Source organism: Ranitomeya variabilis, chromosome 6, assembly GCF_051348905.1.
Source record: "Ranitomeya variabilis isolate aRanVar5 chromosome 6, aRanVar5.hap1, whole genome shotgun sequence".
Taxonomy (NCBI): domain Eukaryota; kingdom Metazoa; phylum Chordata; class Amphibia; order Anura; family Dendrobatidae; genus Ranitomeya; species Ranitomeya variabilis.
Window position 1 is genome coordinate 368,907,100 of NC_135237.1, and position 27,534 is coordinate 368,934,633.

A 27,534-nucleotide genomic window follows, 5' to 3' on the forward strand; every position below is an offset into this window, starting at 1 on the left:
CCACAGGGGTCCCCCAAATAGCCTGCAGCAGGTCACCCCTCACATGCAGGTCGCCTCCCCACATCCCACCACAAGCAGGTCACCCCCACATCCCACCACAGGGGTCCCCCAATAGCTTGCAGCAGGTCTCCCCCCACATCCACCACAAGGGTCCCCCCCAATAGACAGCAGATCATGCCCTCCCAAAACCCGACCACAAGCATGTCGCCCTCAAACCCCACCACCAGGGTCTCCCCAATAGCCAGCAGCATGTCGCCCCCACTAAAAGGGGTCCACCCCGTAAGCAGCAAGTCACCTCCAAACCCCACCACAGGGGTCCCCCTCAATAGCCAGCAGGTCACCCCCAAACCCCACCACAGGGGCCCATCAATAGCCATCAGCAGGTCACCCCTCCACAAGCAGGTCACCCCCACTAAAAGGGGTCCCGCAACAAGCAGGTCGCCTCCCCAAACCCAACCATAAGCAGGTCACCCTCACTAAAAGGGGTCCCCCGCACGCAGGTCGCCCCCAAATCACACCACAGGGGTCCCACCATAGGGGTCACCCCAATAGCCAGCAGCAGGTCTCCCACCCCAAACAAGTCACCCCATAAGCAGCAGGTCACCCCTAAATCCCACCACAGGGGTCCCCCAATTGGCAGCAGCAGGTCCCCCCCACAAGCAGGTCACCCCCAACTAAAATGGGTCACCCCCAATAGCATGCAGCAGGTCGCCCCCCCACAAGCAGGTCAGGGGTCCCCCAATAGCCTGCAGCCCCCCTCACACAAGCAGGTCGCCTACCACAGAAGTCCACCACAACAGCCAGCAGCAGTTCCCCCCCCCCACAACATCCCACAATAGCCAGCAGCAGCAAGTCCCCCCAAAATCCCACCACAGGGGTCCCCCACAATAGCCAGCAGCAGCGGAGGCTCCCAAAATCCCACCGCAGGGGTCCCCCACAATAGCCAGCAGCAGCAGCAGAGCCCCCCCAAATCCCACCGCAGGGGTCCCCCACAATAGCCAGCAGCAGCGGAGCCCCCCAAAATCCCACCACAGGGGTCCCCCACAATAGCCAGAAGCAGCGGAGCCCCCCAAAATCCCACCGCAGGGATCCCCCACAATAGCCAGCAGCAGCGGAGCCCACCAAAATCCCACCACAGGGGTCCCCCACAATAGCCAGCAGCAGCGGAGCCCCCCAAAATCCCACCGCAGGGATCCCCCACAATAGCCAGCAGCAGCGGAGCCCCCCAAAATCCTACCACAGCGGTCCCCCACAATAGCCAGCAGCAGCGGAGCCCACCAAAATCCCACCGCAGGGATCCCCCACAATAGCCAGCAGCAGCGGAGCCCCCCAAAATCCTACCACAGCGGTCCCCCACAATAGCCAGCAGCAGCGGAGCCCACCAAAATCCCACCGCAGCGGAGCCCACCAAAATCCCACCGCAGGGATCCCCCACAATAGCCAGCAGCAGCGGAGCCCACCAAAATCCCACCACAGGGGTCCCCCACAATAGCCAGCAGCGGAGCCCCCCAAAATCCCACCACGGGTCACTCCCCACACAGACAAGTAGGTCGACCACCACAGGGCCTCCCCCCAATAGCGAATAGTGATCGGCAAGTAGCATTTTTCACCCTGAAACCACCGACCTCCATGGCGTCCACAAGCTGTCATGCTGCTTTCCTTTGCCGCCTTGGAGAACACGCCCCCCTCCCGATAGGACACGCCCCCGGAAATGACGTCACACCTGGAAGGAGCCCATACACTCTAGCATCTACCGTGGGTAAAGCTGTGTCTGTGGGGCGGCCGCTGTGCGGTAAGTGACCGGTGTGCGGTGCTCCAGCACTGAGCCGCCATAACCCCGGGGGTGACGGCTATCTGTGGTCTCCTGCCCGGAGTGCTGTGCCGTGAGAGCGCTACCATGGCTGCACACACCGGACCGTCCTCAGGGTCCTCCGGTCTACACCGACCTCCTCTCCCCAGCACCGAGCAGGACGCTCAGCCATGCCTAATGACGTTCTGCAGCACATCGTCCTGTGGAAAGACGTGCTGCCGACAACATGGCTGTCCTGCGGAAAGATGTGCTGCCGAGGACATGCTGTCCTGTGGAACGACGTGCTTCCGAGGACATGGCTGTCCTATGGAAAGATGTGCTGCCGAGGACATGCTGTCCTGTGGAAAGATGTGCTGCCGAGGACATGCTGTCCTGTGGAAAGATGTGCTGCCGAGGACATGGCTGTCCTGTGGAACGACGTGCTTCCGAGGACATGGCTGTCCTGTGGAAAGATGTGCTGCCGAGGACATGGCTGTCCTGTGGAAAGATGTGCTGCAGAGGACATGGCTGTTATGTGGAAAGATGTGCTGCCGAGGACATGGCTGTCCTATGGAAAGATGTGCTGCCGAGGACATGCTGTCCTGTGGAACGACGTGCTTCCGAGGACATGGCTGTCCTGTGGAAAGATGTGCTGCCGAGGACATGGCTGTCCTATGGAAAGATGTGCTGCCGAGGACATGCTGTCCTGTGGAACGACGTGCTTCCGAGGACATGCTGTCCTGCGGAAAGATGTGCTGCCGAGGACATGCTGTCCTGTGGAAAGATGTGCTGCCGAGGACATGCTGTCCTGTGGAAAGATGTGCTGCCGAGGACATGGCTGTCCTGTGGAAAGATGTGCTGCCGAGGACATGGCTGTCCTGTGGAAAGATGTGCTGCCGAGGACATGGCTGTCCTGTGGAAAGATGTGCTGCCGAGGACATGGCTGTCCTGTGGGTAGAGCGAATGCAGAAATGATTGTATGAGGGAAGTCGGCCTCTTTGAAACTATTAAAGAGCACCTGTTACTTTAACAACCCTACTAACCTTCAGATATGGGGTTAATAACTGTGAGAAACTGCCCGACACCCCCTCCCCCCTACAGCGTTCTGCCCCTCCGGCACTGACTGACAGCTCAGCATTAGCTCCTCCCAACAACCCCTCTACATATATCTTACATACACAGGATGGTTACAGGGGCTGTCCGGCCTTGGGGTACACGTCTGCAGTTACCCTATGCGTCTGCAGACTTGTGAAAGTTCACACTGCGCACTGTCAGGATTCTCCGGAGCCAGAGTTGGTGGTCATGTGATCACTAATATGCGGTTTGCACACTCCTAGCCACATTCCGGCTAGACGTGTCCACCCTTGCTCAGTACACTTGCATTGAGGCCTCACACGGCTAGTCGGCACGTGACCGCCAGCGAGAATCCTCGCAGTGTTCAGTCACATACTGACTGCAGACTTGTACCCCAACCTTTAAAAAAATATTGCACCCAACAAACAAGCGTTTTGCTCATCTTTTGGAAGATCAGTTGTCCGTCAGTCCTTGGAATGCTCGATCCCCAATTATCAGCATGTGTAAACCTGCACTAGACTAGTCCACCGAGGCCATTGTCTGTGCCTCATCTACATGTCCAGAACATTAGTCACCCATCCACGTTGTGCTGCTCATTGGGTTTGGTACTGACCGCGCTGTTCTCAGTCCCATAGTCAATGAATGGCTCAATGATCACTCGTGCACCATTTATTGTATTTATTTCCAGGCTCCTAGACGTGAAGGAGAACGTGTGTGACCGCTGCTCCAGTCACCGGGGAGTATGGGGTCCCCACTTTCCTGACCTTTGGGGTGCCCAGCGATCATAGTGCTCCTCCGTCCTGTGGTGTGCGGCCTCTTATGTAACGCGTTACTGTCTCTTCTTGTAAAGGTAAAACCAAGGCGTCAGGATGTCTTACATGCTTCCACATCTGCACAATGGCTGGCAGGTTGACCAGTCCATCCTTTCCGAGGAGGACCGCGTGTTGGTTATCCGCTTTGGACATGACTGGGATCCTACATGTATGAAGATGGATGAAGTTTTGTACTGCATAGCTGAGAAGGTCAGTGTGAACGCCAGGGTCGGATTCCTGCCTTATAAATCAATAGAGTGCTCAGCTTAAAGCTATTGTCCTACAATTTATATAATAATTTTCTGTGGTGGATCAGACGAAACAACATCTTTTCAAATTAATATAGAAATCCAGTGTCTAGAAATTGGTTGCATAACTGTTCTAGCGCCCCCTGCTGGTCTTTGTTTCTCATAGTGTCATTGGGCACACAACGCAAAATGTGCAAGCAACTAAAAATCAGCAGAAAAGAAGCTGCTTCTTCTCACCAGCAGCGGACAGATCGGGTGGAAAAAAAATCAGAATAACAGCAGGGGGCTATAAAAAGTCCATAACAGCAATATCGACACACACGCATATTTTTATTATTATTTTTTTTTTATTATGACTTGAGATGAACAATTTTTTTTTTTTGATCCAATAGAGACGTGGTATATTATTGTGGGACAATCTCAATGAAGCGAAGTGTAATTAACCCCATAAGAACCAGGGGTATTTCCATTTTGCATTTCCATTTTTTGCTCCCCTTCTTCGCAGAGCCAGAACTGTTCTATTTTCTGTCAATGTGGCCATGTGAGGGCTTGTTGTTTGCAACACGAGTTGTACTTTTTGAACTTATTTTACCATATCATGTACTGGAAAATGGGAAAAAATTCCAAATGCGGTGAAATTGCCAAAAAAAGTGCAATCCTACAATTGTGTTTTTGATATTTTTTTTTTAACCATGTTCACTAAATGCTAAAACTGACCTGCCATTATGATTCTCCAGGTCATTACGAGGTCATAGACACCAAACATGTCAAGGTTCTTTTTTATTTACCGTAAGTGGTGAAAAAAAATTAAATAAAAAAAAAATAAAAGTTTTCATTTTCCGAGACCCGTAGTGTATCCATTTTTCATGATCTTAGGTTGGGTGAGGGCTTACTTTTTTGCTCGCCAATCCAACGTTTTTATTTATACCATTTTGGTGCAGATACAATCCTTTGATTGGCAGTTATTGCATTGTATTGCAATGTTGCAGTGATCATAAAAAGTAATTCTGGCCTTTCGATTTTTTTTTTTTTTTTTTTTTTTTTTCTCGCTACGTCGTGTACAGATTGGATTAACTCTTTTTATATATTGATAGATTGGGTGACTCTGAACATGACAAAGCTAAATATGTATTTTTTTATTTTATTTTGAATGGTGCAAAGGGGGGGTGATTTGAACTTTTATATTTAACCCCTTCATGACCCAGCCTATTTTGGCCTTAATGACCTTGCCGTTTTTTGCAATTCTGACCAGTGTCCCTTTATGAGGTAATAACTCAGGAACGCTTCAACGGATCCTAGCGATTCTGAGATTGTTTTTTCGTGACATATTGGGTTTCATGTTAGTGGTAAATTTAGGTCGATAATTTCTGAGTTTATTTGTGAAAAAAACGGAAATTTGGCGAAAATGTTGAAAATTTCGCAATTTTCACATTTTGAATTTTTATTCTGTTAAACCAGAGAGGTATGTGACACAAAACAGTTAATAAATAACATTTCTCACATGTCTACTTTACATCAGCACAATTTTGGAAACAAATTTTTTTTTTGCTAGGAAGTTATAAGGGTTAAAATTTGACCAGTGATTTCTCATTTTTACAACAAAATTTACAAAACCATTTTTTTTAGGGACCACCTCACATTTGAAGTCAGTTTGAGGGTTCTATATGGCTGAAAATACCCCAAAGTGACACCATTCTAAAAACTGCACCCCTCAAGGTGCTCAAAACCACATTCAAGAAGTTTATTAACCCTTCAGGTGTTTCACAGCAGCAGAAGCAACATGGAAGGAAAAAATGAACATTTAACTTTTTAGTCACAAAAATGATCTTTTAGCAACAATTTTTTTATTTTCCCAAGGGTAAAAGGAAAAACTGGACCACGAACGATGTTGTCCAATTTGTCCTGAGTACGCTGATACCTCATATGTGGGGGTAAACCACTGTTTGGGCATACGGCAGGGCTTGGAAGGAAAGGAGCGCCATTTGACTTTTTGAATGAAAAATTGGCTCCAATCTTTAGCGGACACCATGTCGCGTTTGGAGAGCCCCCGTGTGCCTAAACATTGGAGCTCCCCCACAAGTGACCCCATTTTGGAAACTAGACCCCCCAAGGAACTTATCTAGAAGCATAGTGAGCACTTTAAAACCTCAGGTGCTTCACAAATTGATCCGTAAAAATGAAAAAGTACTTTTTTCTCTTCGCCACGACAGCACCCACTTGAGAGAGGGGATCCGCCCCTAGGAACAGGAAACCCTATGGAGAGATAAAAGGGGCGGTCCCCCTCGCTCCCACAGTTGGTTTCCTGTTCCTACGGGAGACCCTTGGAGAGAAGAGGATGCCCAGCCTGGATGCCGCTTGCGCAGTTTACCTTTATGGGACGGCAAGGGCTCCAGAAGCTGGAAGCAGCGTCGGGGGTCCTATGGCAGCTTCCCCCCTCTGCTGGCAGGTACCGTGAGGCCGGGTCCGGGGAGTCGCCTGGCTCACGGAGATTCACCCAGCGGACCTGCGGAGACCAAAAACGCTGGGGTAAGTTGATCCTGCGGCGCCATCTCGGATGGTGCGCAGGCAGCGTGGGTCCGGTGTACTGTCCCCCGGAAGCAGTATCGCAAAACTTCCGGGGTGACTCAGGAGAGACGGCGCCTGCGCTGAGGCTGGTGAGAGCGCAGGCGCATACAGTATGGCCGCGACCCGGATGTAGCGGTTACTTCCGGGTGCGGCAGGAAGCAAGATGGCGGCCCCCATTAGAAAAGGACGCCGGCACTGATCCTCCGGCGTCCATCATGGCATCTCCACAGGACCCAGCGATGGCTTCATCTGAAGTCACCGCTATTACACCTGTCAGCCGCACAAGCAGCAGCCACAGATCTTCTGCTAAAAGCAAAAAGTCGGGCCGGTCAGTTCCATCTGTGCCTTCGTCTCCTCCTCGTCAGCCGGTATTGTAACAACAACCTCACTGGGTGAGTGTGTGAGTGTGTGTACCCTTTTAGGCTGATTATACTTCCCCTCTTTGTCTATATTCCCTAGGCAAAAAGAACGGGGAAAACAAAACACATACAATGTGCGTTATGCTCTCAGCCGCTCCCCGATAATTATTTAAAGAAGCTGTGCCAACCTTGCATCGAATCCACCTTACGTGAGGAATCTTCAGTAAGGTCGGAAGATATAAGGAGTATGATTAGGGAAGAATTGCGGGCCTTCCGGAGCTCAGAAAAAATTCTTGAGAGTAGAAGAAAATATGATTCCCCTAGGTCTGAACAGTCCTCTGATATTGAAAAAGATTCGGATGATTCCCAAAAGATCATTTCCTCAGATGATGAGAGAGATACATGCTTTCCCACAGACAGTATTGATAATCTAGTAAGATCAGTTTGCAACACCATGGGTATTGAGGACACAAAAACCCCTAAAACCCCACAGGACGTGATGTTTGCAGGCCTGTCAGAGAGGAAAAAACCTTCCTTTCCTGTAATTCCAGCAATAAAAAATGTAGTTAAAAAGGAGTGGGAAAGCCAGGGACAAAGAGGATTACCGTCTTCATCAAAAAGACGCTATCCCTTTAACGATGAAGATTTCTCCATATGGTTGAAAGCCCCGAAGGTGGATGCAGCTGTGGCCTCCACCTCTAGGAAATCTTTACTACCCGTGGAAGATTCCGGCTCCTTACAAGACCCGCTGGACCGGAAGGCCGATACCCTCCTAAAAAGAGCATGGGAATCCTGTACTGGAGCCTTCAGGCCGGCTATATCAGCCACATGTACTGCCAGATCCATGTTGGTCTGGTTGAATGATTTAGAAGAAGGATTAAAAAGCGGCCTTTCCCGAGATAGACTAATCTCTTCCTTGCCGTTAATTAGGGGAGCTACAGCCTTTTTAGCGGATTCCTCAGCTGATTCCATACGGCTGGCGGCCAAATCGGCAGGTCTAACTAACGCGGCTCGTCGAGCCTTATGGCTAAAGGGGTGGAAAGGAGATCCCCAAACAAAGTCCAAACTGTGTGGTCTTCCATGCCAGGGTGAGTACCTATTCGGTACTAAGTTAGACGAAATTCTAACTAAAGCGGGTGAGAGGAAGAAGGGGTTCCCCAATAACACTTATCTTCCATCCTACAGGAGAGCGTTCCGAAAGCCCATGTTTAATAGGAGAAAAGACTATAAAAACCAAGACCGCTGGGCTAATAAAGACTTTAAACAGAAAGGAGCATTTTTCGGAAAGCGTCCATTCAAACCTGAGGAAAAACCCCGTTAGGACAGATCTACCCGTTGGTGGTAGGTTGTCTTTCTTTTCGTCACAATGGCTGACAATAACCTCTAACCCGTGGGCAACTAGCCTTATATCTACGGGTTTAAAATTAAAATTTGCCCGAGTCCCTCCGGACTCATTCTTATTGACTTCCTTAAGGTCTCAATCACAACAGGAGGCCTTAGAACAAGAAATAATAAATCTCCTGTCCAAAGGGGTACTAGTGGAAGTCCCTTTTCATCAAAAAGGAAAAGGTTTTTATTCCCCTTTGTTTTTGATTCCGAAACCAGACGGATCGTTTAGAACAATAATTAACCTAAAAAGACTAAACGTATTCTTAGAAAACCAAACCTTTAAAATGGAATCTATACGATCAACTATTAAGCTTCTGTTTCCCCATTGCTTCATGGCAGTGCTTGACCTTAAAGATGCGTATTATCATCTACCAATCTTCATTGAACATCAACAATATCTTCGGGTGGCAGTTATGATGGGAGGTCAAGTAAGGCATTATCAATATACAGCAATGCCCTTCGGTCTATCAATAGCCCCGAGAGTCTTCACAAAATTAATGTCGGAAATAATGTCATACTTGAGATTAAAAGACACACTTGTGATACCATATTTAGATGACCTCTTGATAGTGGGTAACTCCTTTTCCCAATGCCATCAACGAGTACTTGATACAATTTCCTCCCTGCAAGAGTTGGGGTGGTTAGTAAACTGGGAAAAGTCCAGATTATCCCCCACAACTCGACAAACATTCCTGGGGCTTATTCTAGACTCTACAAGTCAGAGGTGCTTTCTTCCCGACTCTAAACAAATAGCGATTATCAACAAAGTACAATCGGTGATTAATAACCCCCTAATTTCCCTAAGAGAAGGGATGTCCCTTCTTGGTTCTTTTACATCGTGTATTCCGGCTGTCCCATGGGCTCAATACCATAGTAGAAAATTACAGTATAATATTCTGCAAGAGGAAGAGAGGTTACAAGGCCAATTAGATAGTCGATTGTCTTTTCCAACAGACGTGTTAAATTCTCTTACCTGGTGGTTAGATCACAGTCATTTTACCAGTGGGGTTCCCTGGGTGGTTAATCCTTCAAGAACAATCTTTACCGATGCCAGTCCTAGTGGTTGGGGAGCACACTTAGGAGATCAAATAGCTCAAGGTCTGTGGTCTCTTGAAGAATCGAACGATTCTTCTAATAAAAAAGAACTGAAGGCTGTCTATTATGCCATATGTAAATTTCTTCCACAGCTACACGGAAAGCATACAAGAATCCTTTCAGACAACATGACAGCAGTGGCATACTTAAATCACCAAGGGGGTACAAGATCAGAAGCTCTCATGTCTATAGCCGGCGACATTCTATCCATAGCAGAGAAGCACCTCCTATCCTTGTCAGCACTGCACGTGAGAGGAGTCGACAATCCAAAAGCGGACTTTCTCAGCCGCCACACTCTTCGCCAAGGAGAGTGGGTTCTCAGCCGACGTATCTTTTTAATGATAGTCAAAAAATGGGGCACTCCCGAGATAGACCTTTTTTCGACAAGACGCAACAGACAAGTCAAAAGGTTCGCTTCACTATTCCGATCCGACAATCCAGATATCTTCGATGCTCTGCAGGTCCCATGGACATTCCAGAAAGCATATGCCTTTCCCCCACTAATACTTCTTCCAACAGTGATCAGGAAGATAAGAGAAGACAGAGCTCATGTGATCTTAATAGCTCCATTTTGGCCCAAGAGGCCATGGTTTTCCTGGCTGAGAGCCATGTCGATCTCAGACCCGTGGATCCTTCCGGAGGATCAGGATCTTCTCTCTCAAGGCCCCTTCAACCACCCTCAAGTGAAGGGTCTACGGTTGACAGCCTGGCATTTGAAAGGCAGCTGCTAAAAAGGAGAGGATTTTCTAACAAAGTAATTGACACTCTGCTACTAAGTAGGAAAAAATCCACCACAACCATTTATGTGAGAGTGTGGAAAAAATTTCTAAACCTCTACCCAACAGCACTATCAGACAAAATTCATATCCCTATGATTCTAGAATTTCTTCAAAAAGGGCGTGATTTAGGTCTGGCAGTCAGTACCCTAAAAGTACATATTTCTGCGCTTGGTGCTTTATATGGTCACGATATTGCAGGTGACAGGTGGGTAGCTAGGTTTATCGCAGCTTGCCAAAGGTCAGAGACAGTCCAAATTCCCCATGTACCACCTTGGGATGTTAATCTGGTCCTCGAAGCTCTAACAGACCACCCCTTTGAGCCACTACATTCAGCTCACATAAAACATGTTTCCTTCAAAACAGCTCTTCTTGTTGCTTTGGTATCAGCTAGAAGAGTAAGCGACATACAGGCATTATCAATAGATCCACCATTTATGTCTATATTTCCAGATAGAATTATCCTAAAAACAGACCCTTCCTACTTGCCCAAAGTATGTACTAAATTCCATAGGTCACAAGAGATTTTTCTCCCCTCCTTCTATGATAACCCTACGAATCAGGAAGAACAAAAATACCACACATTAGATGTGAGGAGAGCCATATTAGCCTATTTAGATAGAACTAGCGCCTGGAGGAAGAGCAGGGCTCTCTTTATTTCCTTCCAGGGCCATAGAAAAGGAGATGGAGTCACGAAGGGTACCTTATCTCGGTGGATTCGGGATGCAATATGTTTGGCCTATTCATCCAAAGGGGAGAAGCCGCCTGAGACTGTAAAAGCACATTCTACTCGGGCGATAGCCTCATCCTGGGCCGAGCGTGCGGAAGTTCCAATAGAACTAATATGTAAGGCCGCAACCTGGGCTTCTCCTACTACATTCTATAATCACTATAGATTGGATTTGTCTTCTTCATCTGACCTGTCCTTTGGTAGATCAGTTCTTAACACTGTAATCCCTCCCAAATGACTATCTCTGAAAGTCTCTCAAGTGGGTGCTGTCGTGGCGAAGAGAAAACACCGGATTACGTACCGGTAATGCTCTTTTATAGAGCCACGACAGCACCCCTTTACTTCCCACCCTATTAAGTTATTTTTATAAAAGCACGATTAAGGGTGTTTTTTGGTTCTTATAGTTAGCCATACTAAGTTAACTAATGATAAATGATGAAATCATATTGCCTACTAATCTGGTGGGCGGTTCCTCGCAATCTCTGTAACCCAACTGTGGGAGCGAGGGGGACCGCCCCTTTTATCTCTCCATAGGGTTTCCTGTTCCTAGGGGCGGATCCCCTCTCTCAAGTGGGTGCTGTCGTGGCTCTATAAAAGAGCATTACCGGTACGTAATCCGGTGTTTTTATCACAAAAAAATTATTTTAGCCTCAATTTTTTCATTTTCACATGGGCAACAGGATAAAATGGATCCTACAATTTGTTGGGCAATTTCTGCTGAGTATGTTGATACCTCATATGTGGGGGTAAACCACTGTTTGGGTGCACGGCAAGGCTCGGAAGGGAAGGAGCGCCATTTGACTTTTTGAATGAAAAATGATCTCCATCGCTAGCAGAGACCATGTCACGTTTGGAGAGCCCCCGTGTGCCTAAACATTGGAGCGCTCCCACAAGTGACCCCATTTTGGAAAGTAGACCCCCCCAAGGAACTTATCTAGAAGCATAGTGAGCACTTTAAACTCTCAGGTGCTTCACAAATTGATCCGTAAAAATGAAAAAGTACTTTTTTTTCACACAAAATTTCTTTTAGCCTCAATTTTTTCATTTTCACATGGGCAACAGGATAAAATGGATCCTAAAATTTGTTGGGCAATTTCTGCTGAGTATGTTGATACCTCATATGTGGGGGTAAACCACTGTTTGGGTGCACGGCAAGGCTCGGAAGGGGAGGCGTGCCATTTGACTTTTTGAATGGAAAATTAGCTCCAATCGTTAGCGAACACCATGTCGCGTTTGGAGAGCCCCTGTGTGCCTAAACATTGGAGCTCCCCTACACGTGACCCCATTTTGGAAACTAGACCCCCCAAGGAACTTATCTAGATGCATAGTGAGCACTTATAACCCCCAGATGCTTCACAGAAGTTTATAACGCAGAGCCGTGAAAATAAAAAATAATTTTTCTTTCCTTAAAAATGATTTTTAGCCCAGGATTTTTTAATTTTCCAAGGGTAATAGGAGAAATTGGACCCCAAATGTTGTTGTCCAGTTTGTCCTGAGTACGATGATACCCCATGTGTGGGGGTAAACCACTGTTTGGGCACACGGCAGGGCTCGGAAGGGAAGGCACGCCATTTGGCTTTTTGAATGGAAAATTAGCTCCAATCATTAGCGGACACCATGTCACGTTTGGAGAGCCCCTGTGTGCCTAAACATTGGAGCTCCCTAACAAGTGACCCCATTTTGGAAACTAGACCTCCCAAGGAACTAATCTAGATGTGTGGTGAGCACTTTGAACCCCCAAGTGCTTCGCAGAAGTTTATAACGCAGAGCCGTGAAAATAATAAATGTGTTTCCTTTCCTCAAAAATATTTTTTTAGCCCAGAATTTTTTATTTTTGCAAGGGTAACAGGAGAAATTGGACCCCAAAAGTTGTTGTCCAGTTTCTCCTGAGTACGCTGATACCCCATATGTGGGGGTAAACCACTGTTTGGGCACATGCCGGGGCTCGGAAGGGAAGTAGTGACGTTTTGGAATGCAGACTTTGATGGAATGGTCTGCTGGCGTCACGTTGCATTTGCAGAGCCCCTGATGTGCCTAAACAGTAGAAACACCCCACAAGTGACCCCATTTTGGAAACTAGACCCCCCAAGGAACTTATCTAGATGTGTGATGAGCACATTCAACCCCCAAGTGCTTCGCAGAAGTTTACAACGCAGAGCCGTGAAAATAAAAAATCATTTTTCTTTCCTCAAAAAAGATGTTTTAGCAAGCAATTTTTTATTTTCACAAGGGTAACAGGAGAAATTGGGCCCCAATGTTTGTTGCCCAGTTTGTTGTGAGCACAGTGATACCCCATATGTGGGGGTAAACCACTGTTTGGGCGCACGTCAGGGCTCGGAAGGGAAGTAGTGACATTTGAAATGCAGACTTTGATGGAATGGTCTGCGGGCGTCACGTTGCATTTGCAGAGCCCCTGATGTGCCTAAACAGTAGAAACACCCCACAAGTGACCCCATTTTGGAAACTAGACCCCCCAAGGAACTTATCTAGATGTGTGATGAGCACATTCAACCCCCAAGTGCTTCACAGAAGTTTACAACGCAGAGCCGTGAAAATAAAAAATCATTTTTCTTTCCTCAAAAAAGATGTTTTAGCAAGCAATTTTTTATTTTCACAAGGGTAACAGGAGAAATTGGACCCCAACAGTTGTTGCCCAGTTTGTCCTGAGTACGCTGGTACCCCAAATGTGGGGGTAAACCACTGTTTGGGCACACGTCGGGGCTTGGAAGGGAGGGAGCACCATTTGACTTTTTGAATGCAAGATTGGCTGGAATCAATGGTGGCGCCATGTTGCGTTTGGAGACCCCTGATGTGCCTAAACAGTGGAAACCCCTCATTTCTAACTTCAACACTAACCCCAACACACCCCTAACCCTAATCCCAACTGTAGCCATAACCCTAATCCCAAACCTAACCCCAACACACCCCTAACCACAACCCTAACCCCAACACACCCGTAACCCTAATTCCAACCCTAGCCCTAATTCCAACCCTAACCCTAAGGGTATGTGCCCACGTAGCGGATTCGTGTGAGATTTTTCCGCACGACTTTTGAAAAATCTGCAAGTAAAAGGCACTGCGTTTTACCTGCGGATTTACAGCAGATTTCCAGTGTTTTTTTGTGCGGATTTCACCTGTGGATTCCTATTGAGGAACAGGTGTAAAACGCTGCGGAATCCGCACAAAGAATTGACATGCTGTGGAAAATACAACGCAGCGTTTCTGCACGGAATTTTCCGCATTATGGGCACAGCGGATTTGGTTTTCCATAGGTGTACACGGTACTGTAAACCTGATGGAAAACTGCTACGAATTCGCAGCGGCCAATCCGCTGCGGATCCGCGGCCAATCCGCGGCGGATCCGCGGCCGATCCGCTGCGGATCCGCGGCCGATCCGCTGCGGATCCGCGGCCGATCAGCTGCGGATCCGCGGCCGATCCGCTGCGGATCCGCGGCCGATCCGCTGCGGATCCGCGGCCGATCCGCTGCGGATCCGCGGCCGATCCGCTGCGGATCCGCGGCCGATCCGCTGCGGATCCGCGGCCGATCCGCTGCGGATCCGCTGCCAAATCCGCACATGCCATAACCCTAACCCTACCCGTAACCCTAACCCTAGATCTAACCCTAACCCTAGTTCTAACCCTAACCCTAGTGGAAAAAAAAAAATAAAAAAATATTTTCTTTATTTTATTATTGTCCCTATCTATGGGGGTGATAAATGGGGGGGTTTATTTATTATTTTTTTTTATTTTGATCGCTGTGGTAGAAACTACCACAGCGATCAAAATGTACCTGTAAGGAATCTGCCGGCCGGCGGGCGTACTGAGCATGCGCCCGCCATTTTGGAAGATGGCGGCGCCCAGCGAGGAGACGGCCGGACACCGGGAGGATCGGTAAGTATGAAGGGGTGGTGGGGGGGTGGATCTGAGCACAGGGGGGTGATCGGAGGACGGGGGGAGCGGACAGCAGGACGGGGGAGCGGGCAGGAGCACGGGGCAGCGGAGCACAGGACGGAGGGGACCGGACCACGCACCGGAGCACTGGGGGGGCGATCGGTGGGGTGGGGGGTGGTCACTTCAGGTTTTCCAGCCATGGCCGATGATATTGCAGCATCGGCCATGGCTGGATTGTAATATTTCACCTGTTTTTTAGGTGAAATATTACAAATCGCTCTGATTGGCAGTTTCACTTTCAACAGCCAATCAGAGCGATCGTAGCCACGGGGGGGTGAAGCCACCCCCCCTGGGCTGAAGCACCACTCCCCCTGTCTCTGCAGATCGGGTAAAATGGGAGTTAACCCCTTCACCCGATCTGCAGGGACGCGATCATTCCATGACGCCACATAGGCGTCATGGGTCGGATTGGCACAGGTTTTCATGACGCCTATGTGGCGTCATGGGTCGGGAAGGGGTTAATATTTTTAAAAAACAATTTTTATTTTTTTACTTTTTGCTTGATTCAATAGTCTCCATGGGAAAACTAGAAGCTGCGATCATCCGATCGCTTGTGCTACATAGATAGCTACATACATAGCAGATATGTTCACTTGCCATAAGCGCCGACCTTCTGACCCCGGGTTGTCATGCCAATCCATTGGCAACCCGCACTCATGTGACACGGGCGCTGATGGGAGGAGGTAATGACGCTCTTCCTGCGCATGCATGTTAAATGCCGCTGTCAGGTTTTTGACAGTGGCATTTAACATGTTAACAGGGGCATATGACAGCTGATCAGATTAGCTCTCATGTACAGGAAAAGATGCCGGCTCATCACCGCAGCCCGAACCAAACAGGGGGAGGCATCCAATGACACACTGCCCGTCATTGGACGTTAAGGGGTTAATATTAGATCATACGAATCGGGAAAGTACAGCCCCACATTAGACATTTCAGCTGATGTAAGCGGTGAAGGTTTGGAACCATAGCATTATTGGTGCCGTATTTCCTGCACAATGAGTTTATCATAATTTCCTGGGCCTTCACCTCTGTTTCTGCAAAGTTTAGAGCGCACAATTATTTCTGTATTTATTGTTTATTGCTTTAAGAGCTCAGTGTAAATCTCCCAATATCTCCATCTCGCCCCTGCCTAACGTTCGGCCTGATTCCATGGTATGGCAGGCTTTTCTCTAATTTCTCTGCTGTATTCACCAGTGTTTCATTTACATCCCACTTGTGTCCTCTTCCATAGATGGCTGTTACAGGAGAGCTGACCAAACCCGACTGTTTTGACCAGCACCACCGCTTGTCTACAACCCCCTGAATGCAGATTTTAGAGGAGGGGTAGTAAGGACAAGGCAGGGTGCCCCCCTCTCCTCTGAGAACACATTCATGCTCAGTCCCAGATATGGGGGAGAATCGGGAAGAAAAGCTGTCCGCCCAACACTCAGTTGAAAGGTACCTACACTTTTTATTGTTTTATTTCAAAGATGTGACAGATCGATAGGGATCCTGAGACCCCAACTGATTGCTCAACACGGTTGCGAAGTGGTAGCAGGAGCCTCCATACAGAAAGGTGTATAGGCTTGTAGACAGTCTATGTGCCCCCCGTACATAATCCTGTGTGCTATCGAGGGAATCAGAAGTGCTCTGTTCCTGCGTGAGGGCGCATACTTTAAGGTAACTTGACGGCTTCCCCATGTCTTGATGAGGAACGGTGAGCTGCAAGAATGCCGATGATCCGAGGTGCTTACACTTGGCTTACTTCTGCTATACTTACTATGCAAATCATGTCACATATGCCTATTGGAGTGTGATAAGATTAGTCCTGGGAAAGAAATGCTCCCTCAACTACTCGCCCACTGGTGGCACATCACTGGCATAATTAAATTATTTTCATGAAATTGATTAAACAGAAAACAGAGGCTTGTAGGAAGCAGTATGGAGTGTGATAGAGACATGGGGAGCTGTCAGGTTTCCTTTAATGGTGTCCAGGCTCAGACTTTCTACACCCCCTAAAGTGCTCCTGTGCACCTGTCACATAAGTGTTGCGCCATCGGTTGGGGTCGGAGCACTAGACTCCCACCATTCTGCAGGGCGTCTTATGGTCTGTCACATATTTAAAATAATAAAAGTGTAGTTACAGCAATAAAAAAAAATATTGTTAATATCAGCATAGGGCTGTTTGGATAGTAACACTTCAGGACAGGAGTTTCTAAATGACATTAGATCCATGATGGGAGTTGGTGTGGATTGATTGACAGGTCCTCGACAACCACCTCACGACTCTTGTTTTGCTTAGCCGGCCTGGCACGGCACAATGACAAGGTGCCAGGCTGGCTAATTAGAATTAACACAGAATTTGCAAAGAGGATAGACTGGTTGTCGGGACTCCCCTCCAGTGGCCACAGGTTACGTAATGAAAGTAAGTACAGCACAAGGCGGTGCACGCTGCAGCAGAGCCCTGCATTGAGCGTAAGCCCCTGGATAAGCTACCCGTGTCTGCTATGCACTCATCAGTGTGCTGTACTTGTACAACAAACATTTCTATTATCTTATTGTTCACTACAGGTGAAAAACTTTGCTGTGACTTATCTGGTGGATATAACAGAAGTCCCCGATTTTAATAAAATGTACGAGTTATATGATCCCTGTACAGTCATGTTCTTCTTCAGGTGAGTTCTATAAAATGTTTCTTCTGCTAGAGTTTGTGACTATATCTGGTTACTAGATGGAGGCCCGATTCTAAAGCATCGGGTATTCTAGAATATGTATGTAGTTTATTTATGAAGTTTTCAGAATAATGCAATTTATACACAGGATTCTGCCGTCCGCAGCCAATTAGCGAAGAGTGGTTCAAATTCCGCTCCAATTCACGGCCGGACTGCGCCTGTCACTGATTGGTCACGTCTGGAAGTGAACAATCAGTGAAGCCAGGGCCTGCTCTGTTATGGTTCTCAATGGCAAGAGAACATAGCCCAGCAAACATACGAACTAGCTCTTGGAAGGATGGAAACTAAACTGACCATGAACTAAACCTGCCGCACAACTAACAGTAGCCGGGTAGCGTAGCCTGCGTTTTATCCCTAGACGCCCAGCGCCGGCCGGAGGACTAACTAATCCTGGCAGAGGAAAATATAGTCCTGGCTCACCTCTAGAGAAATTTCCCCGAAAGGCAGACAGAGGCCCCCACAAATATTGGCGGTGATTTTAGATGAAATGACAAACGTAGTATGAAAATAGGTTTAGCAAAATTGAGGTCCGCTTACTAGATAGCAGGAAGACAGAAAGGGCACTTTCATGGTCAGCTGAAAACCCTATCAAAATACCATCCTGAAATTACTTTAAGACTCTAGTATTAACTCATAACATCAGAGTGGCAATTTCAGATCACAAGAGCTTTCCAGACACAGAAACGAAACTACAGCTGTGAACTGGAACAAAATGCAAAAACAAACAAGGACTAAGTCCAACTTAGCTGGGAGTTGTCTAGCAGCAGGAACATGCACAGAAAGGCTTCTGATTACAATGTTGACCGGCATGGAAGTGACAGAGGAGCAAGGCTAAATAGCGACTCCCACATCCTGATGGAAACAGGTGAACAGAGAGGATGATGCACACCAGTTCAATTCCACCAGTGGCCACCGGGGGAGCCCAAAATCCAATTTCACAACACTGCTCCAGGTTTTTGAGGGCCCCGGGCGAAAGAGTCTCTGTGGGCTCCCCTCTTTAACACATACCACGATTCATGATGCACAGATACAGCAGAGAAATATAGCACGGCCCACGTAGCATATGGCACGGCCCACGCAGCATATGGCACGGCCCACGCAGCATATGGCACGGCCCACGCAGCATATAACACGGCCCACGTAGTATATAGCAATGTGGGCACCATATCCCTGTTTAAAAAAAAAAAAATTTAAAATAAATAGTTATATACTCACCTTCCGACGGCCCCTGCATCCAGGCCAGGCGTTTAGCGATGCTCCTCGCGACGCTCCGGTCTCAAGAATGCATTGCAGTCTCGCAAGATGATGACGTAGTGGTCTCGCGAGACCGCTACGTCATCTCGCGAGACCGCAATGCATAGCCTGGAGCGTTGCGAGGAGCGGGAAAGTCGCCGGAGGGTTAGAATATAATTTTATTTTTTTAAAATTATTTTTAACATTAGATTTTTTTACTATTGATGCTGCATAGGCAGCATCAATAGTAAAAAGTTGGTCACACAGGGTTAATGGCAGCGTTAACGGACTGCGTTACACCACGGCATAACGCGGTGTAACGCAGCCATTAACCCTGTGTGAGTGCTGACTGGAGGGGAGTAGGGAGGGGGCACAGATGGAGAGTAGGAAGGGGCGAATTTGCGGCCGGACTGTGCCCGTCGTCGCGGCCTGCCGGCCGTGACCAATCAGCGACGCGGGATTTCCGTTACAGACAGACAGACAGAAGTGACCCTTGGACGATTATATAGATAGATGTGGACATGTTCATCATATGTGTAGTGAAAGCCCCTGGTGCATGCGCTGATCAGAGCCTGAGGACCCCACTTATTGGCCTTTTTGGACTCAGCTGATGACATTACATTGGCATATTTATTTATTTTCTCCTGTTCTTTCCTATACATTAGTTAACCACAAAACCAGCATAGTATACGTCTCAGAATAATGTACAAGAACGTCAATCACATCCCTCTGTTCAACATCGCCATCTGAATGAACACATGAATTTGCAGCAAAATTGAGCCGTTCCCTCCAACATTGTGCACTTGCTCGCAGGTGGGGGTGGCTGCACTACTGCATGCATTAGCGCAGCTTGTGGACGCACCCTCAACTAGTAACGCCCAGTAATAAATTAGCTCATACCTTTATTGGATGATTAACAAAAGAACAGCACAGAGTTAAAAGTCTCCAGGATTGTAATATGGGGATTATAGGGTAATTACGTATCATGAGTTTGTGCCCATGTTGCGTTTCTCGCATTTTTTCCGCAGTTTTGTTGCAGAACCTGAAATATTTCCTAGTCCCAGCAAAGTGAATGAGATTCCTAACATCTTATGCACACTTTGCTTATTTTTTTTTCCTTGCAGATTTACATTTGCTACATATCTCTTTCAGCATTTTTCGCTGCAGACTAAGGCTTCTTTCACACTTCAGTTGTTTGGCGTCAGTCTGCTCCGCCATAATGACGGATCGACGGATCCGTCACAATTGCTGAGAAAACGGTTTTAACGAATCCGTTTTTTTGACGGATCAGTTACTTGTGGGTTGTATATACTTTTTGGAGCATGCACAATTGAAAAAACGGATTGGGGCGACGGATCCGCCGAAATGACGGTCGCGACGGATCCGTCGCCCATAGGTGGCCATTCTATGGAATGACGGACGCGACGGATCCGTCGCGATCCGCCATTTCAACGCAGACAAAAAACGTTGCAATGACCGTCAATGTCTAGATGACGTCCGCCAAATTTTGACGGATCCGTCGCATGACGGATGGAACGGACGACCATCCGTCACAATCCGTCGCTAATGCAAGTCTATGGGGAAAATAACGGATCCGTCACAAAAAATGACGGATCCGTTATTTGAGGAAAATGGCGGTTTTAGACTGACGCCAAACAACTGAAGTGTGAAAGAGGCCTTAACCCATAGTAATGAGTGGAGGAAAACTCTGCAACAATGTTTTTATTTTTCTATGCAGCTTTTTTTTCTGCCAACACATCAGGATTTGCAGCAGAATTTTGTGCACATACCCATAAGCAGATGTATCTGGAGAGCTCACAGGTCTTTTTTTGTTTCCACACTTCCACCTACAAAGCCTTCATGCTTATATATGTATATAACCACCAAAATTCTTCGTTATAGTATAGTGAGCCCTTCTTAGTTTGGATGCAAGACCCAATAGCGATTATGAAGGAGCAAACTATCAAGAATGATAAAATGTATCAAATTTTATTTAGATATTATAAAACATAATTGATATGATATTCAATAGCAAAACAGTTTAAAACATAGTCACAATGGGACATAGCTGAAACCATAAAGCAGGAACACACCTCTAAGGCTTCTTTCACACTTCAGTTGTTTGGCGTCAGTCAGCTCCGACATCGTGACGGATCCGTCAAAATTGTTGAGAAAACGGATCCGTTTTTGTGACGGATCAGTTACTGTTCCGTCAAAAAAAGGATCCGTTTGAACCGTTGCTACCATTTTTCCATCCGTTGTAACCGTTTTTTGACGGATCCGTTTTTTAAAAAGGGAGGATCTCAATGTGATTGGCTACTGGAAATGACTGGAAAACTATATATACTGTGTATTTACACCACATCTTTGAAAGGTTGTAGAGAAAGTGGCAAAGATGGAAGGGGTGCTGGCGAATATTGTGAAGATATGTGCGGATTTCACTCTTGAGGCAAATCGGTTGGCAGTCAGCATTCGAGACAAGGAGGAAGAAAGACTGCGCATCCTGCGGCAGCGGCGGAAGAGAAGGCTGTGGATCCATCCTATCACAGCCCAACGCATAACCCGTGGTGTTTATTCCACACTGTACATTGAATTGAAATCCTCAAAAATTCTTCAGCTATGTGAGAATGAATGCAGAAAATGTCGAAATTTTGTTGGGCCATGTGGAAGAATCTACACGGAGACGAGACACCCAGATGCGCTTCTCCATATCACCAGCGGAGCGTCTCATGGTGACTATTCGGTAAGTTATTATTTTTTTTTTTAATGATTCTCATTCATCAGACTTATAACTGTAATGTTGTTTTTTGAAGTTTTTATTAATTGTCTTTTCCTTTTGTTAACAGATTCCTTGCAACTGGAGAGTCGTTCTCATCCCTACATTTCCAGTTCAGGCTTGGGATATCCACAATCTCAGGGATCATCAGAGAGACCTGCCGGGCATTGTGGGATTGCTTACAAGCGGAATACATTCCAGAGCCATCACAGGAGAGGTGGCTAGAGATTGCCCACAATTTTGAACAAATATGCCAGTTCCCAAATTGTGTGGGAGCAGTTGATGGGAAGCATATGAGGATTGTCAAACCTTCTGGCTCTGGATCTGAATTTTACAACTACGAAAAGTACTTCTCAATTGTATTGATGGCCATAGCCGACGCACACTGCAAGTTTATTGCTGTGGATATCGGTGCGTATGGATGCGCAAATGACTCCCAGATTTTTAAAACTTCTCCAATGGGGCGTCGTTTGTATGGAGAGACATTTGACTTTCCACTGCCTAGACCTCTCCCTGGAACCACCGGTCCACCATTACCATTTGTGTGCGTTGGAGATGATGCCTTCCAGCTTTCCCCACCCTTGCTTAAACCCTATGGAAGTAGTGGACTGACCCAGAGGAAGAACATTTTTAATTATCGCTTAACCAGAGCACGAAGAGTTGTGGAATGTGCCTTTGGCATCTTAACTGCTAAATGGAGAATCCTACTAACTGCAATTAAACTGCAGACTGACACTGTTGATGATGTGGTGAAGGCTTGTGTGGGACGTCACAATTTTGTTTTATCCAAAGAACATGTTTCCCTGGAGGATAATGTGTCAGAAACCACCTTGCGGGATTACCACAACACAAGTTTTCGCAGTCCAGAATGCGGGACAATTTTGCAGGCTACTTCATGTCTCCTCAAGGATCAGTTGACTGGCAGTACGAAATGGTGTAAAAAAAAAAATTTTTTTCACACTTGTAAATATACCATGTTTTTTGTTTTGTTCCAAAACCTTTTGTACTTTAACCTCGCAGTATTGTATGTTTTGAAACGGTACCCCTTTACACATTTTCTACTGTTACTTTTACCATAACCTTGGTGGTTTTTATACAGTTTAAAAAAAAAAAAAAGGAAAGACAATAAAATTGTTTTTAAACCAAAAAAAGTTTTATTTATTACACGTTTATTACAGGTTCTCATAATTTGGGGTGGAGATAGTAGCGGAGGGGCTGACAGGGCGGACCACGTCGATAGTGGGGGACAGAACATCATGGGGAGGAACAGAAGTGGAATGGGTGGTGAAAACATGAGGTTGGGCAGGGAGTTGAGGTACAGATGTGGTCTGTGGGAGGTATGGTGAAGGTGTTGGTGGGATTGGGAACGGTGAAGTTAAAGGGGAAGAATGGAAAGGGGAAGGTAGGTACTGGGAAATACTGAGGGGGGAAGGAAGGAATGGCGAAGGAGTAGAAGTAGGATGGACGGGAGGAGGATGGACGGGAGGATAGACGGCGGCTTGAGAGGGGAAAGGTGTTGAAACATGAAGGGTGGGTGGAGGGGCTTGGGACATCGCCTGCACTAGAGCAGTGTGGCAGCCTTGCATCACATGCATCTGCAGGTCAGGAGTTAGATTTTCCATGTGCCTGAGGACCGACTGAAAAAAACAGTGTCTTGGTGACTGGTTTGCATCTGAATGCATCCTATCCAGACAACTGCTGAGTTCAAGTATGCTTTTAAGCATATTGTACCCAGCAGATGTTTGCTCACCCAAAAGCTTGATGGCATTCTGGAAGGCTGCATTCAGATGCAAAAACTCAGGCGCATAGCTCCTGTCCTGACCCCAAAGGTGGTCTAGATGTTGCGGCAGTTTCAGAGGGATGGGGTAAAGGGAACTGTAACTCATCACCTGCAGCTTCAAGTGACGAAGTCCGCCCTGCTGCTCCAGCGCTGGTGGATGGGGCCGAGGGATCACACAAAAGGGAAGGTACAGATACAGAGGGGTCGACGTGGTCCCCGGTGGCGGACTCCTGAGAGATCGCTCCAGAGGGGTGCAACGCTGATGCAGGCTCCCGAGTGCTGCAGACAGTGCTGTTAAAGAAGAAAAAATAAAAAATTTGTATCTTGATATTACAATTGCCCTTGCTGTCAAAAAAATCTGAAGGTTACACATTTTAACAGTTTGACTGAAAACATGTGGTGTTGAATATTTACCTTCTGCTCAGCAGCGTCGACTGGAGGAACGACAGGGCCCTGGCATATTTATACCTGCTCCTGCGTCCTCTAGATCCACTCGGGGCCTGTATCTCCTTGTTAAACTCCCTCTTGAAGCGATCCCTGAGTGACCGCCACTGCACGATAACCTTGTTACCTGGAAAGATAAAGCAAAAATTGGTTACTATACAACACATTAAATCATGCTAACACAAGTTAATGAAGTATGAATACTTACGCGCTAGATCCTGGGCCCCAGCGTCGAGTTCCTCCCAGTTATCCAGAACAGCACTGCACACTTCCTCCCATAGCCGTCGGGTGACTAACTGGTCAGCATGGCGGCGGTCCGACATGTTCCATAGCGGCTCCCGACTTTGGACCTCTTGGATGAGGGTGTCCACATCAATGTTCTCTTCTTCCTCAGTCTGTTCGGGAGCACGCTGTGAAGCCTTAACAAAAAAATAAGAATAAAAAGGGAAAGATTATACCACATGAATTTTACAGTTTACTAAACACCAAACCAAAAAGGAACTTACTCTTCTGTGACCGCCGCGATTAACATTCCGACGACTATAGGAGGTGCTTTGAGGAACTCTACGTCAAGCCCCGGATTGTGAAGACTAATAAAAAAATAAATAAATAAATAATGTGCTTGGATGGAGGCATATGTACTGTGTGTGTGCTGTGCTGAATGTTTGTGTTGGGTGCAGTGTGTTTTATGTGAGGATCGGTCTCTGCAAAACTTACACTATGCGCTCCCGCTCCTCTCATTTCTCCACCCTGCCCGTCTCCTTCTGGAAGCCCCTCTGCTTCAGCTTCCTGTGAAAACAGAATAAATACATATAGGGTTCAAAAACATATGTTACCAGAGATGTGCCCAAAAAAATTTATGAAGAAAAAAAAAATCACCTCAGGTGGCTGACGATGTGAGGGGGGGCTCTCAGAAGACGACATTATGGTCCCTGACTTGGGGGCCTGCCTGCGTCTGTCTTGGGTGCCTCTTGGTCCCTAGAATCTGCAAGTATAAAGAGAGTTCTAAGCTACTATACAAAAGGATAGATCAAGCTTTCGGGACTTTATACTTACATCTGTTTGCAAAACTTGGGGGGCCTCGCTGCGTTTGTCTTGGGTCCTTGCTGCGTTTCTCTTGGGTTCCTTGCTTGGTCCCAAGAATCTTCCAATTTAAACACCGTTTTAATTAGAATGATTATGTATTGGTATGCCAACATACATTTTGATTCCCCACAAAAAAATTATAAAAAAAAAAAAAAGTGTTAACTGTTCCCTTCAAACTTGATATGCTTGATGCACAAGCTGTAAAACCATCCACCTCCTGTTTCCCCCCAAAACTACTTCAAACTTGATATGCGCCATGCGCATTTTGCGAAACCTACCTCACCCCCTCCTCCAGACACAGTTTCAACCTTATAAAAAAATTTCCCTCATTCAAAGTTAAAATACCAATACCCAAAAATGTTAATTATGGTTACCCTACAGTTACTGTTTTCTAAAACCAGATAAAATTTTTGAGACCAAAGGTTTGCATTCCGCATTTGTATATAGAACCTCAAACACCTTTATTGAATGTAGACCCAGTTTTAAATTTATCTTGAAATCATACTACGGACAGTTTTGTGGAATTTTTATTACAATTTTTTTTTTCTTTTTTTTTTTTTTTGTTGTAAAGTAGGAGCTACACTTTATTTTAAATACCAGTACAGTATGTCAATGTATGAAAAATAACAAAAATGCAGGACACGCACATCACACGGCATTTATACACACACGTCACAGCACAGCCATTCAAAATACCAGCACAGTATGAAAAATAAAAACATGCAAGGCGGGCACACACACACATCACACACACACACACACCTCATGCTGGATGGCAGTACTCACATGGCAGTCTCTGGCAGGGTCTGTCTCTCTTGCTGGCAGGGTCTGTCTCTCTTGCTGGCAGGGTCTGTCTCTCTTGCTGGCGCATTGAGGAATGAGGCCCACCTGTCCTGTTTATATAGTTTTGGGGTTGTCTGGGCAAAGTATCTACTTTTTGGAGCATGCTCAATTGAAAAAAACGGATTGGGGCGACTGATCCGCCAAATGACAGTTCGATGGATCCGTCGCCCATAGACACCCATTCTATGAAATGGCGGTCACGACGGATCCATCACGAACCGTCAATTAGGCGCAGACAATAAACGTTACAATGTCCGTCAATGTCTAGACAACGTCCGCCAAATTTCGATGGATCCGTCGCATGGCGGATGGAACGGACGACCATCCGCCACAATCCGTCGCTAATGCAAGTCTATGGGAAAATAGCGGATCCGCCCCCCAAAAAAATGGCGGATCCGCTATTTGAGGAAAATGGCGGTTTCAGACTGACGCCAAAAGACTGAAGTGTGAAAGAGGCCTTACCTAGCATGTCTGGAGTAGTATAGAAATATAGTCAGTGCCTGTTGGATTAATTGTACAAAATATTTCTAGATCAATACTGGAAAATAAACACCTGCATAACTGTACAGGTTAATGACGGGTCCAGGTAATAGAGGGCCAAATTGATACATAATAAAGGTGGCATAATAATAGGAATGGCACAATGGAGGCACATAAAGTTATACATAAGTCAAAGTATCTGATCCATTATCTGTGGCCTCGGCGCGCGTCTCACCGCCTTTGCATCTTTGTCGGCAGGTCATGCTTACCCATTAATATGTATTTTTTGTCTATCGCCTTACAACAGGAACAAGCACATTATGATTGATTTAGGCACTGGTAACAATAACAAGATTAACTGGCCAATGGAAGATAAACAGGAGATGATTGATATCGTGGAAACGGTCTACAGAGGTGCCAGGAAGGGCAGAGGTCTAGTGGTGTCTCCCAAGGACTACTCCACAAAATACAGATACTGAAGCTTACCGCCTGGTGATATGGTGCTTTTTACACACATCATCATTATTATGCCAAACATTAACTTGGACGTAAGAACGGTCATGAGATCATCGACTTGCGAAGCAGTGCGCAATCCTACGTTTTACACCTATTGATGAGCTTTTTGATCTGAGAGCTGGAAAACACAAGGATTCAATCCTCGAACATGTTATTTATATTATAAGTCTTTTTTTTTCTGCTTGTTGTATTGTTTTAATAAATCTGAAATTTGTAACTTTTGTTTTTGAAAACTACTGTCTGTCATATGGTCATCATAATACAATTAGTGCTGCTCGTCAGAATTACTCTTAGGTTCAGATTTCAACCTTAGGCCACGTTCAGTGTTTGGTCAGTATTTTACATCAGTATTTGTAAGCCAAAACCAAGAGTGAGTGATAGAAACACCACTTCTGTATTTATTATACTGTCCTCTGATTGTTCCACTCCTGATTTTAGCTTACAAATACTGATGTGAGTATTGTATCTGCGTGGCCAAAAAAGAACATTGAGATAAGGAATGGATTGTGGTTGATCAGTGGATTACATTTCTAAGCTCACAAACCATGGTGTGGCACTGGTGCAGAATAAAGTTATGCTGTGAACGTAGCAGTAGTGTGGTTTTTACTGCATTTCTGTTAGTATGCTTTTTCACCTCTAGGGAAAAAAAAAACACACTTTAAAGAGGCTGTGCCGCTGGATAAAATTTTTATTCAACGTACTTCAACACCAAATTTTTAACCACTTCACAATTTAAGAATTTTTTTTTTTCATTTTCATCTTTTTCTCCCCTTCTTCCCGAGCCATAATTTTTTTTTTTTTTTTGCAGTGACCAAAAAAAAAGTAATTCTGGCGTTAATTTTTTTTTCTTCTCGTTACCCTGTTTACCTATC

The 27,534-nt window shown here is 46.4% G+C and overlaps 3 protein-coding genes across 6 annotated transcripts in view; 1 reads left to right on the top strand and 2 right to left on the bottom strand.

Moving 5' to 3' along the window:
* The window catches only part of LOC143782515 (glyoxylate/hydroxypyruvate reductase B-like), a 136,444-nt gene that overhangs the window by 103,838 nt on the left and 5,072 nt on the right, over positions 1-27,534 (bottom strand). The gene's annotated exons all lie outside the window — the stretch shown is intronic.
* LOC143782522 (thioredoxin-like protein 4A) lies at positions 1,754-26,883 on the top strand. Its single transcript, XM_077270033.1, has 4 exons — positions 1,754-1,792; positions 3,714-3,885; positions 17,344-17,447; positions 26,454-26,883. Exons 2-4 carry the CDS (start codon positions 3,733-3,735, stop codon positions 26,623-26,625), a joined length of 429 nt encoding a protein of 142 aa, XP_077126148.1. The 5' UTR covers positions 1,754-1,792; positions 3,714-3,732; the 3' UTR covers positions 26,626-26,883.
* Positions 22,858-25,102, bottom strand: LOC143782521 (uncharacterized). Of its 4 annotated transcripts, none has more exons than XR_013216982.1 (5): positions 24,794-25,102; positions 24,617-24,722; positions 24,455-24,526; positions 23,946-24,327; positions 22,858-23,864 (listed from the first exon to the last, which is right to left on the bottom strand). XR_013216982.1 is itself a non-coding variant. In XM_077270032.1 (5 exons), exons 3-5 carry the CDS (start codon positions 24,058-24,060, stop codon positions 23,311-23,313), a joined length of 492 nt encoding a protein of 163 aa, XP_077126147.1. In that variant the 5' UTR covers positions 24,061-24,156; positions 24,244-24,327; positions 24,455-25,102; the 3' UTR covers positions 22,858-23,310. The 4 variants fall into 4 exon arrangements, 1 of the variants encoding a protein (XP_077126147.1); XM_077270032.1 differs by having other exon boundaries at positions 22,858-23,584; positions 23,762-23,864; positions 23,946-24,156; positions 24,244-24,327; positions 24,455-25,102; XR_013216981.1 differs by having other exon boundaries at positions 24,455-24,722.

Coding starts and splice junctions, on each gene's coding strand:
- LOC143782521 (XM_077270032.1), bottom strand. CDS start 24,060: ATGTCGGACCGCCGCCATGCTGACCAGTTAGTCACCCGACGGCTATGG. Junction 23,865..23,945: donor TGGGGCCCAGGATCTAGCGC/GTAAGTATTCAT, acceptor TTATCTTTCCAG/GTAACAAGGTTATCGTGCAG. Junction 23,585..23,761: donor TCTAGAGGACGCAGGAGCAG/GTATAAATATGC, acceptor CTTCTTTAACAG/CACTGTCTGCAGCACTCGGG.
- LOC143782522 (XM_077270033.1), top strand. CDS start 3,733: ATGTCTTACATGCTTCCACATCTGCACAATGGCTGGCAGGTTGACCAG. Junction 3,886..17,343: donor TGTACTGCATAGCTGAGAAG/GTCAGTGTGAAC, acceptor TGTTCACTACAG/GTGAAAAACTTTGCTGTGAC. Junction 17,448..26,453: donor ACAGTCATGTTCTTCTTCAG/GTGAGTTCTATA, acceptor GCCTTACAACAG/GAACAAGCACATTATGATTG.